The following is an 11,514-nucleotide window of genomic DNA, read 5'->3' as shown; positions in this document are numbered from 1 at the left end:
ATATACATAATTGTTGCCATTTATTTCATAATATGACAACGCTTATAAAGTGTAGTCTATATTATTAAATGGTACACTTTATAAGTGTTGCCAATATTATCGTTGCGAAAAGTTAAAAAATTAGGCTACATTTAAAAAGTGTTCCCAAAAATATTTTAGGCAACACTTTTCAAGCGTTGCTCAGATTTTAGGCCTAAAATGGTGTAGTGTTTCCAGTGAAAGCGTGGCATTTGTCCAGCGAAAGTGATGATAATTCCCATGCAAGATGTTTGTTGCGGGAGGGATGTGTAGTTATTTAAAAAAAATAATTAAAGGATAACTACGTAATCTTTTTATGTTTCAAGTGAAGGGTATTTGTATAATCTTTTTAAGTTTTAAGTTGAGGAAAATTTACGTAATTTAACATTGCTCTTTTGAATTTATGCTTTTAAGGTAGAGTCAATTCCCTAAATGAAATATAAATGATATTTTAAGGCAATTCTCTTAACTTGGGTTACTATTTGAGGAATTGACTCTTTATATATATATATATATATATATATATATATATATTATAGTATACTTATACCTACTGAACTTTAATAACATATAAATATAGTCATTTTTGTAAGTTCCTCTAATATCACATGAATGTGCTTTCTTTATATTTGAAGTAATTTCTTCTTTTATTGAATTAGGTTTATAAAATCAATATTCAATCATTTTTATACACTTGTAGTTTAAACGCAATTTTTGATATTATATGATGTATTTTGTAAGAATAAAGTAGCAACTTAAAAAGACGTGTAGGATTTTGGAAGTAAATAAGTGGGATGTAGAACATTAGTTTGTTAAAACTAATTGTAACAAACAAACTTGTCCACATTTTTCTCTTGGTGGAGTGCTTTTATTGAATTGAGGGTTTTATTGTTTAAGACATTTTGAAAGGATGGCGAAATCGAGCGCGGACGATGAGGAGCTACGAAGAGCTTGCGAGGCGGCTATTGAAGGCACAAAACAACAAGTTGTAATGTCGATCCGTGTTGCCAAAACCAGCGGCATCATAGGCATTGCCGGAAAATTGAGCCGTGGTGCTATGGCTAAACCCAGAGTTCTCGCAATCTCCAGTACGGCTTTTCATTTTTTTTGTTGTTCAACCAGCAGGATCATAGGCAGTCAGTGGGGGTTGTTACATGTAATTTTAGAGTTTAACAATGTGGTTTGTGCAGCAAAAGCTAAAGGCCAACGCACTAAAGCTTTTCTTCGTGTCTTAAAATATTCCAATGGTGGAGTACTTGAGGTAAATACTCTCTACTTTTTCACAATGTTCTAATTATGCATCATACATTTATTTGCTTCTGTATCTAAATATAGTTAGCCTCTTGTGAATTACCTCTCACAATAATGTTATGCATTCACATGTAGCCTGCAAAGTTGTACAAGCTTAAGCATCTTTCAAAGGTCGAGCTCGTAACTAATGATCCAAGTGGCTGTACATTCATGCTGGTAATACTCATACCTAAATTATTTTCCAACTCCACCTCCATCTAATATATGGACCTTATTCTTCATACAGGGTTTCGATAATCTCAGAAGTCAAAGTGTTACTCCACCTCAGTGGACAATGCGTAACGTTGACGATAGGTATTTCTTTAATAATCACTCTCTATTTTATCTGTATAATCACTTTTCTTTTAACTAATTGTAGGAACCGCCTTTTGCTTTGCATCCTAAACATCTGTAAGGATATCCTTGGTCGTCTCCCCAAGGTTGTTGGCATAGATGTGGTAGAGATGGCTCTTTGGGCAAAGGTACGTATAAAAGTTCCACCCAGTATCTTCCAACATATAGCCTAGGCCCTCACTTGAAACTTGGCTTGCTTCATTTAGTTACTCCATGTCATAAGGATTTCTTTAGTTTGTTTCTCTCTGTATATTATTCTATTAGGCTTGCATAAAATCATCCTTATTGATGATAACTCTTTTATCAGATGTTCTTGTAAGGTACATCTCAAAAATGCCCAACAGAATTGTTTTATTTTGGAGCATGAGATTGCAATGTGGAGCATTACATCTCATCTTCATGGGATGACAGCTGTTAACAGTTATCCAATTCGAGAAATGTGTGCTTTTGTTCATTTGCCGAATTCTTTGTTTTCAATCAAGTTGGGATGTGTTTGATATGAAGGAAATATTTTCGTCGAAAACAAATCGTTTTCTTTTTGCTTATTTTCTGTGTTTTGTAAGTAAAAAAAACAATATTATCTCGAACACATTTATATATAACCTAGCCAAATACTGTAAGTGGTTATAATAGGGTAGGGATGAGGGGCTAGTGGTGGTGGCGCTCTGGGGAGGAGACAATTAGTATGAATACCACCTATGAAGCTTGTTTTCCCTACTTCTGCGAGGAGGTCATTTCCCTTAATTTTTTAGGAACTTGTTTTCTAGAGAAAATATTTTTTCAAAAATTTTGATCTACCAAAGATATGAGGATTGAAGAAATATTTTCCTCCATACCAAACTCACCCTTATTCTACGCATACCAACTCCTTTTCAAATTAAAAAAAAGAATATTTATTTTGTGATATTCTGTACGGTAGCCTAATTTGGTATATTAGAAAAATAGTTTTTTTTCTTTGTCAAAAAAAATAGTTTTCTTTGTCAAAAAAAAAATAGTTTTCTTGCTAAGCATTAATTTCTTTATGATGTAAATTATTTTAGAATTAATTGTTATGCAATATATAATACACAGAAGCTAAGTATATGTTTGCCGATACATTGAACTACTAGCAATTGCTTCTCCTAGACATGACTCCCAAGAAATGAAATAGACCCACCAAAATCTCTTCTTTCTGGGGTCCTTCTGATCACCGGGAATCACCATCTCCAACCTTCTCATTCCTAAGCCTTCCTCTAATCTAATGGAGGACCGTATGTACTTTGCGATAGGTTTTAAGTCCTTTGACCTCAAAAGAATTAAAGGAGTGCCAGGGGAATAGTACAAATGGCCTGAGAGGAGCAGAAATACCATCACTTGAGCTTTTTTTAAGAAGGTATTTTATGTGTAAACAAGATGCATGATTCAATGGGCATGTATTCCTTCATTGCAAAACAACTGCCAATTGTGGAATATATTCTTATGCATTCTTGGTTTGTGCTGGGTAGTACCAAAAACCACAAAGGAGTTGCTGAATAGCTGGAAAGAGATAGGGAGAAATGAATCTGGAGAAGACTTGTGGGAATTAATCCCAACATGCACATGCATTTGGTGGGCTTTGTGGAAAGAAAGAAATGCAAGATGCTTTTGAAAGAGAAACAACATTCATAAGATGAGAATGAATTGCCTCAATCTTCTTTATTTTTGGTGTAAACAAGATATGCTGGGGGATATAGAACTTTTTTTTGATTTCATAGGAAACTTGTAATCTCTCTATTAATCTTGCTTAAGGATCCAGAGTCGTTTGTGAATGTTTCTTATAAAATATGCAGTTGGAAACACTCTACTGGTTAAGGAAGGAAACTAGTGTAAAACAACTAGTCATTCATTATTATAAATGAAGTGTTGTCACTTGTTTCTCTAGTTAGAATGTCTTTGCAGGTCATATGCACATTCACTATTTAATTTGAACATAAACACTTACTTCTTTTTTTTTTGACATTAGAGATAGTTACTCATTGCAATGATTACATGATATGTTTCTAAACAGGAACTAAAATAAAAGCGATTGCTTGATGCATTTTATGTAATTCTAATTTATAGGAAAATACTCCAGCAATTACCAAGCAACAGGCTAATCCTCAAGATGGGCCGGTCACTTCTGTAGCAGAAGAAGGTGAGATGACAGTAACTGTTGAAAGAGAACTGGTATCTCAAGCAGAGGAAGAGGACATGGAGGCTCTGTTAGGCACGTATGTGACCTCTTTCCCACTTCTCTTGACATTGCATTGTGCTGATTTTTGCTCGAAATCTAAACTTCTTATGTCTGCTGTACTTAAGTTGACCTCTTGCCACGACTTTATCATGTCATGGAGGGAGCTGACTAGCTAAGTTGCTCCAACTCTCCAACGTTGTTGCCACGCCCATGTCGGATCCTCCAAAAATATACTACTTTTGGAGGATCTGACACGCACCTGTCGACATCTTTGAAGAGTCTGAGCAACATAGTTGGCTACTTGCTAAGTATTCTCACTTCTTTTTCTTTAAAAAAACTCATATTCTCATCCATGATAGAATTAGGGGGGTGTAGGTAGGAGTGTTACCTACTTCAAAAGATAGATTCCTTGCTTTTAGATGAGTAGAATTACAAAACATACAGTTTTAAGTGGAATAATGATTGAAACCTGTCTTGAAGTACTCTGAATACAAATAACTCTCTACCTTGTTTTGTATCTAGTGCCCACCAGTTTCCTAATGGTTTACAAGTAGCAATCCCATGTCTAATCACTTTATTAATTAATAAAGTTTATGGTAGGTTCAGTTTTGTCTTGAGATAATTAGGAAACAAATCCTGAAGAGCAGAGACGAGTACAAACAGCTAAAGTTTTGATTAGAGTTGTTACAAAGTGTGCATATGACCATGAATGCAAGACTTCAGAGTTGTAAAATTAGTGTGTAATCTTGTGGTTACAATTGATCTGTCTATGTTAACTTCTTGCTGAATTTACAAATGAACATACTAATTCAAATGCCAGTACAATTTCTGAATTTTTGTGTCTACAGTGAACCTGCATTTTGGTTGTTCTAACCTGCAAGCTGCTTTACTACTGAGCTTATCTTGCATCGGTCAAGTTAGTTGCTGATAGAATATACCTAGCAATGCCTTGAACTCTCCACGCTATGGAGAATTGAAGAATCATCTACTTTTATATATTTAAAAGGGAAAAGGGTCTCATATATTTAACTATCATTTAGAGCTGATATATTCCTCCCGATAAAAGTGACTCATATATACCCATTATGTTACACAAATGACTCACTAAGTTTGTTTTTTTAAAATTTTTTTATAAAAAAAGATATTCATGGAAGGGGTATATTTGATCCTTCTCACACATATTTTTTGGCTTATTGGATTCAACGACCAATTTTGATTTATTATTTTGATGGTCAAATTTATTTTCCACCAACTTTTTTGTGAAATTTAGGGAAAATGTAGAAGTACCTCCCCATACTATGACCGAAATCTTAGAGACACATCTTAACTAAAGTAGGTCCTATTACCCCCCTGAACTCATTGTCTTTTTGTAATTTTGTACACCTTTTTGTCTTACCTGACATCCAAATCTGTCCCACACGCCTCAACTGAGTGGAGTCGCGAATGTGCCACATAAGCCAAAGGGTGTACAATATTATATATTAAATGAGTTAAGGGGGTAATATGACCTTAATTTAGTTAGGGTGTGTCTCTGAGATTTCGGTCATAGCCTAGGGGTTTACTTGTTCCTTCTCCCTAAAATTTATCATATGTCCCAAATTTTTATATAGATATAAAAAATAAATTACAACATATTCAAAAAAATTGGTTTTGAACTTCTTTTTTCATACTTTTTCTCCTTTTTCTTTCTCACTTCTTTCTTTCTATTTCTCTTATTTTTATACTAAAACGTCAAAGAAAAAAAATAAAAGAAGAATATAAACTGAAATAATGATGCCTAAAGAAGTTAAAAAAAATCATGTGTGAGAAGGGTGTACATGACCCACTTATGTAACAGTTGGGGTATAGGTGATCCATTTTTATAATGGTAGTAGTATATATGAGCTACTTTTGTATTGAGTTAGATATCAACTTTTAATGACAAAGTTGAAGGGTATTTCAGATCTTAAACCCTATTTAAAATACCTCTTCATCTATTATATGTTTACAGAACCATATACTTCAAGTCTAGTTAGGATTTTCTTGCAACCTTGATTAGTCATCTAATGTTGAGTTTTATATTACACAATTGGGGTTTAAAGAATCAATTAAAACATTCTAAATAACCGTGTTCGCTATCATTGTTTTTCTTAGTTGGAGAATCACTATTAGCAGACACTTGTTTGGTAAGGAGGAACTTGTTTTCTTGGAAAATAAGTGGGTTTCTTTCTTAATTTGTAATGTTTGGTAGGTCAGTAAAAGAAATATTTTCTCAAGAGTATTTATATGTTATCTGGCAACACACTATGGGGGCGGGATGTTGTGGGGAGTGGAGGCTTTGGGGTGGCAGGGGTTGGGATGGTTAAGGAGAGGGAAGGGGTGGGGGTGTTGGGGTGGGTATAATGAATCCATATTTTTAAGGAACTTGTTTTTCTAGGGAAAATATTTTGACCAACCAAACATGGAAAAATTGCAAAACATGTTCTGGGATGTTTTTTTCATGCCAAACACACTCTGTACTGTGTTTTCCCTGCTTTAAAGTTTCCTACTAAGTTGTGTTGCTGTTTTTTTATCGACAACCCTTTGTTTCACCCTTGCACTATTTTGGTTGATTTACTGATTATGGTTTTCAAATTCAACAGTTATGTAATGGGTATTGGTGAAGCTGAGGCATTCTCTGAGCGGTTGAAACGAGAACTTCAAGCTTTGGAAGCTGCTAATGTGCATGCCATTTTGGAGAATGAGCCATTAATAGATGAGGTGACCCATTTATTTTTGTGAAGAGTTCTTATTGCTTTGATGCCAGTGGCAGAGAAGAGTTTGGTTTCTATTTCAGGAGTTGCTACAGTTCTCCTCTGTATGACAATTGATAACCTTTTACTTTGATTAGACTTTTGGCTTGTTCTTTATGAATTTCTTCTCTGCCAAGAGCAATAGAAGGCAAAGTTTGTCTTGTTCTCTGTTACATAGATTCAACTTACTACCATTTCCCCGATATGTATGCTCTCACACTTGATTATGTGTAACATTTATATCTTGCCTTTGGTAAGATGAGGTGACCATTCCATATTTTTTTTATGAAATAAGGAGAATGTTACTAAAAAAGCATCAAGCAGATGCACATATTACAAAAGAAAGAAATATCACCTCCTATAAAGGCAAAAAAAAGCTATCTAAACAGCTAACAACAGAGATCTATGGAGCTGATAAATTCTAGGTAAGAATCGACAGTAAATACAGGAGAGAGATTAACCCTACCAAAAAGAGTAATCAAGCATCTTGTTTTGAAGGTAGAGATGGGAGTTGGGTGCCATCAAAACATCTTTTGTTCCACTCCGTCCATAAGCACCACAAAACACAGGCTGGAACCAAAGACCAGATCTGCTTGATGGACTTGCCAACTTTGCAAGAACTCCAACACACAAAACCCTCTCTCAATGATCTTGGCATGACCTAAGTGAGTCCAAAAAGTGAGAAGTACATGTTCCATGGGCCTGTCGCAACTGTGCAATGAAGGAACAAGTGATTAATAGATTCTAAGTTGCACAAGCACATGTAGCATTTGTTGACTATTTGGAATTTCCTCCTAATGAGGTTATTCTGAGTCAAGCAAGAGTCTCTTAAGAGTAATTCACCTGAAACAAATAACTTTAGGTGGCAACTTAGTTCTCCAGATTAATTTCCATGGCCATTGATTAATTAAGGTCTTCTTGGAGTTTTGTTGAAGGTAGCATGCTTTAACTGAGTAGGATATGTCCCTGCTATGTCTCCAGATAAGTTTGTCCCTGTGTTAACTGTTGATTGCACCAGTCTGAATGGTGGCCATAAGGCTAAAAACCTCTTCCAACTCCCAGTCCTTAAGATTTTTGCTTAGGATCAGATTCCACACATTGTCTTCCCTGCATTTAGAGATTGTTGAGTATCCTGAACTTAGAGATGGTTGAGTCTGGATGAGATGCAATCTGGAAAATGCTAGGAAAAACATTCGTTAGAGGAGTGTCTCCTAGCCAAATATCTTTCCAAAACCGAATATGTTTCCCATTTCCCACCATAAGTAAGGAGAATATTTCCCACAGGTTCGTTATATCTCTCCAGATCCCCGTACCATAAGAGGTACTAACTTTATTAGAGCGCCAAAGACTATCACTACCATACTTTGCTTGGATCACTTCCTTCCACAAGCCAGCCGACTCTTGATTGTATCTCTAGTGCCACTTCAATAGCATACACTTGTTATGTAAGGCCAAGTCTTTTATCCCCAATCCTCCATATTGTTTTGGCAAATCGACTTTGGCCGATTTAACAAGGTGAATTTGTGGTCCTTGTTGTTGCCTTCCCAAAGAAATCTCTCCTGATTTTGTCAAGTCGTTGTTTCACCTAAGCTGAAATAAGGAGTAAGGATATAAAATAGGTGGGAATGTTGTCCAATACACTATTGATGAGTGTTAATCTTCTCCCTAGAGAGAGGTATTGTTGTTGCTAAGAAGCTAACCTTCTCTCAAACTTTTCCACAATCACATTCCAAACTTGAGATGATCTATTCATGGCACCCAAAAGCATACCTAAGTAGGTGGTGGGAAAGGAGCCAGTAGGCAACACATGATATCTGCCATATGTTCCAGATCAGGGACCTCATTTACCTGGTATATAGTGCTCTTGGACATGTTGATGTGGAGACCTGACAATGCTTCAAAGAGCATAAGGGTGAGACTAAGATATTGGACTTGAGATTTCTTAGCTCTACATAAAACAAAGGTGTCATTAGCAAATAAAAGATGTGAGATCGAGACTGGTAGACCATAACGATTGCCCACCTCAAAGCCTTCTATCCATTGAAGTTGTTTAGCCTTCTCCAACATCCTACTCAAACCCTCCGTAGCAAAAATAAAAAGGAAGGGTGATAAGGGATCCCCTTTTGCCTGATGCCTCTACCGGGAGAGGAAAAACCCACAAGACTTCTGTTCACTAGTACAGAGTACTTTATTGTGGGGAAGCTATACTTGATCCACCTAATCCATCTCTCTCCAAACCCCATTTGCCTTAGGATCGAAATAAGGAAGGACCAACTCAGTTTATAACAATTTCTCAATATCAAGTTTAAAAAGCAGACCCGGAGTACCACTTTTTTGCTTCTAATCTAAACTTCATTGGCAATAAGTGTTGCATTAGTGATTTGCGTTCCTTGAACAAAAGCATTCTGAAAACCAGAGACTAGATTCCCAATCACCTTCTTTAGCCTTTCTGAGAGCACTTTGGCCAAAATTTTGTACACACTACCAATAAGACTGATTGGCCCAAAATCCTTATGTTCTATTGCACCTTTATTATTAATGACAAGTGCAATAAAAGAGGCATTAAAAGATTTCACCATGTGGCAATTGTTGTGAAAGTGATTGAGCGCACACAAAATATCTTACTTGATAATTCCCCATCACTTCTGATAAATCCCAATAGAGAAGCCATCTGGCCCTGAACTTTTGTCTGGGGCACATAAGTTGATTGCATTCAATATTTCTTCATCTACAAAAGCCCGCTCCAAAGCAGTCTTTTCTTCAGAACTCAAACTGCCCTTGCCCTCAAAAGAAGCAGCAGGCCTCCATGATTCGTCTTCAGAGTATAGCTCTTGGTAGAAGTCAAGAATTGCCTCTTTCACCTGCTCCTTTCCTTCAATGAGGTCATCTCCTACCTGTAGTCTGTCAATGTGGTTGTATCTCCTGTGGGAGTTGGCTATTCTTTGAAAGTATTTTCTATTCCTATTCCCCTTTTTTAGCCAGACACCACAATTTTTGTCTCTAAGAGGTTTCCTCCGCGTTTGCTAATTGTTGAATCTCTAATTTTGATTGCAAAATTTTGTTCTTTTCAACTTGAGACTTGACCCTTCCTTCAGTTGCTTGTTCTGTCAGCAGAAGATCATCCAGGCTTTACTGATTTTGGAATTTAGCTTACCAAAGAGCTCCTTGTTCTAGGTAACGAGGTCTTTTTTCAAAAATTTAATTTCTGGGAGAGTATAAAGTCTGGAGAGTCATTTACTATATAACCTTGCCACCAATTTTTTACCATATCATGAAAACCTTCATACTGCAGCTACATGTTCTCGAATTTGAAGTAGTAAGGATTAGAAGTCCAATCACCACTCTCTAGGGCTAAGGGACTGTGGTCGGGGAGAACCCTTGGTAGGCCCACCTGCTTCACAACTCCAAAGAATTCATTCCATTCAGTGGAAATTAAGAACTTATCAATTCTGGAAGCCTGCAGAAAGTCCTCTCCTCTTGTCCATGTATAAGTTGCACCATGTAAGGGGAGATCAATAAGACCCATGTCTTCAATAAATTCAGAGAAGTCCTTTATGTCCTGGGAGCTCCCTTTACAATTGTGCCTCTCACGTTCCTATCTACATACATTAATGTCACCACCTGCAAACCCTCCCACATGGTCGAACGAGTATGCTGCCCTTACTAAGAGTAAGCTTTTCCATTTTCTTTAGTCCCACAAAATAATAATGCCACCCCTGGTACCACTTGCTTCAAATTCAACGCATTGGACCCATCTTGATCCCCAAATATCTCTTGCTATTGCCACAGAACAACACTCAGTTTTGTTTCCTGTAAATACAAGATATCAAGCTTCCATTTTTGAATAAGTAGCTTGATGGTGCTTCTTTTGCTTATATCATTAAGCCCCTTTTTATTCCAACTGATAATTTTTGCTATCATTTTGAGAAAGCGTTATGGTACCTGCCCCTGCTTGACCCTTCTCCATTCTCATAATTACTTGTCCACTGCAACTTCTTGGTCACAATCTCACCCTTTTCCTTTGATCTTTTCTTCTGTTGCTCTTTCCCCTTTGATTTCTTCAACTGTAACTTCCTCTTTTGTTGCATTCGCAGTATCATATTGTAGATTTCGTTCTTAAACCCCTCTGAATTGACCCCAAACGCTTTACAAGCTTTGGTCATCACTATCTTGGTCCAATGAGAGGTTTCGATAATTGTCGGGTGTGAAATAACCTGTTCCTCCAAGCTGTCATCAGACCAGGATAGTGACAAAGTGTTGCTACTAATTGGGGAAGAGAAACCTGAATCTTAAGAACACCCACTAGAGAAATCAGAGTTGATAGGAGGAAGAGAGAGAAGACATAGAGGTCGCAGGCATTCGGCTTTGTCGGCTTCGTCTCTCTCGCACTCCTCAAGAGAATCAGTTTGCGTTTGGGAAGCCAACAATGGTTTTTGAGATAACTTAGCATTCGACTGACGTTCAGAAAGCTTTTGTGTCTCTGCCACTATAGATTGGGCTTGGGTTGGGCAAATTGCCTTTCACTCCTTTAACATCTCCTTTTTATTGAGATGCAAGTTCCCCTTTTTCCTCCTTGAATAATAAAGATGGTCTGAAATATTTTGCTGCAACTGGGCCTTTGCCTTAAGTTGGCCCAAGTTGTCTTAGAATTTTTAGGCCCAACCCTAGGGTCCTCAGCTGATTTGAGATTTGAATCAATAGGCTGCTCATTCTTCGAAACATAAACTTGGTCTGAAGTCGTCTGCTGCAACTAGGTCTTTGCTTTAAGTCGGCCCAAGGTTGTCTTAGATTTTTTGGGCCCAGCCCTAGGGGCATCAACAGATTTCAAATTTGAATTGATATACTGCTCAGTTTTTGAGACACAAACTTGTTTGGACCGGTGGTTAAAAC

General features: G+C 36.9%; 1 protein-coding gene across 6 annotated transcripts in view; it reads left to right on the top strand.

Annotated features, from left to right (window-relative positions):
• Positions 1-621: 621 nt before the first annotated feature.
• Positions 622-11,514, top strand: part of LOC101260447 (exocyst complex component SEC3A-like) — a 32,211-nt gene continuing 21,318 nt past the window's right edge. For 4 of the 6 annotated variants that reach the window (XR_003247436.2, XR_011210651.1, XM_004242910.5 and 1 more), the window contains exons 1-7: positions 622-1,106; positions 1,209-1,279; positions 1,405-1,485; positions 1,556-1,623; positions 1,688-1,790; positions 3,742-3,890; positions 6,475-6,592. Coding sequence is in view for 4 of the 6 variants with exons in the window: in XM_004242910.5 (XP_004242958.1) it covers positions 929-1,106; positions 1,209-1,279; positions 1,405-1,485; positions 1,556-1,623; positions 1,688-1,790; positions 3,742-3,890; positions 6,475-6,592 (768 nt within the window). In the remaining 2 variants the exon portion in view is untranslated. The remainder of the gene's footprint in view (positions 1,107-1,208; positions 1,280-1,404; positions 1,486-1,555; positions 1,624-1,687; positions 1,791-3,741; positions 3,891-6,474; positions 6,593-11,514) is intronic. The other 2 variants (XM_019214878.3, XM_069286779.1) reach the window with 2 other exon arrangements.

Source organism: Solanum lycopersicum, chromosome 7, assembly GCF_036512215.1.
Source record: "Solanum lycopersicum chromosome 7, SLM_r2.1".
In the NCBI taxonomy this organism is placed as follows: domain Eukaryota; kingdom Viridiplantae; phylum Streptophyta; class Magnoliopsida; order Solanales; family Solanaceae; genus Solanum; species Solanum lycopersicum.
The sequence above is the reverse complement of the archived record's forward strand: the minus strand, read 5'-3'. Positions and strand labels throughout refer to the sequence as shown.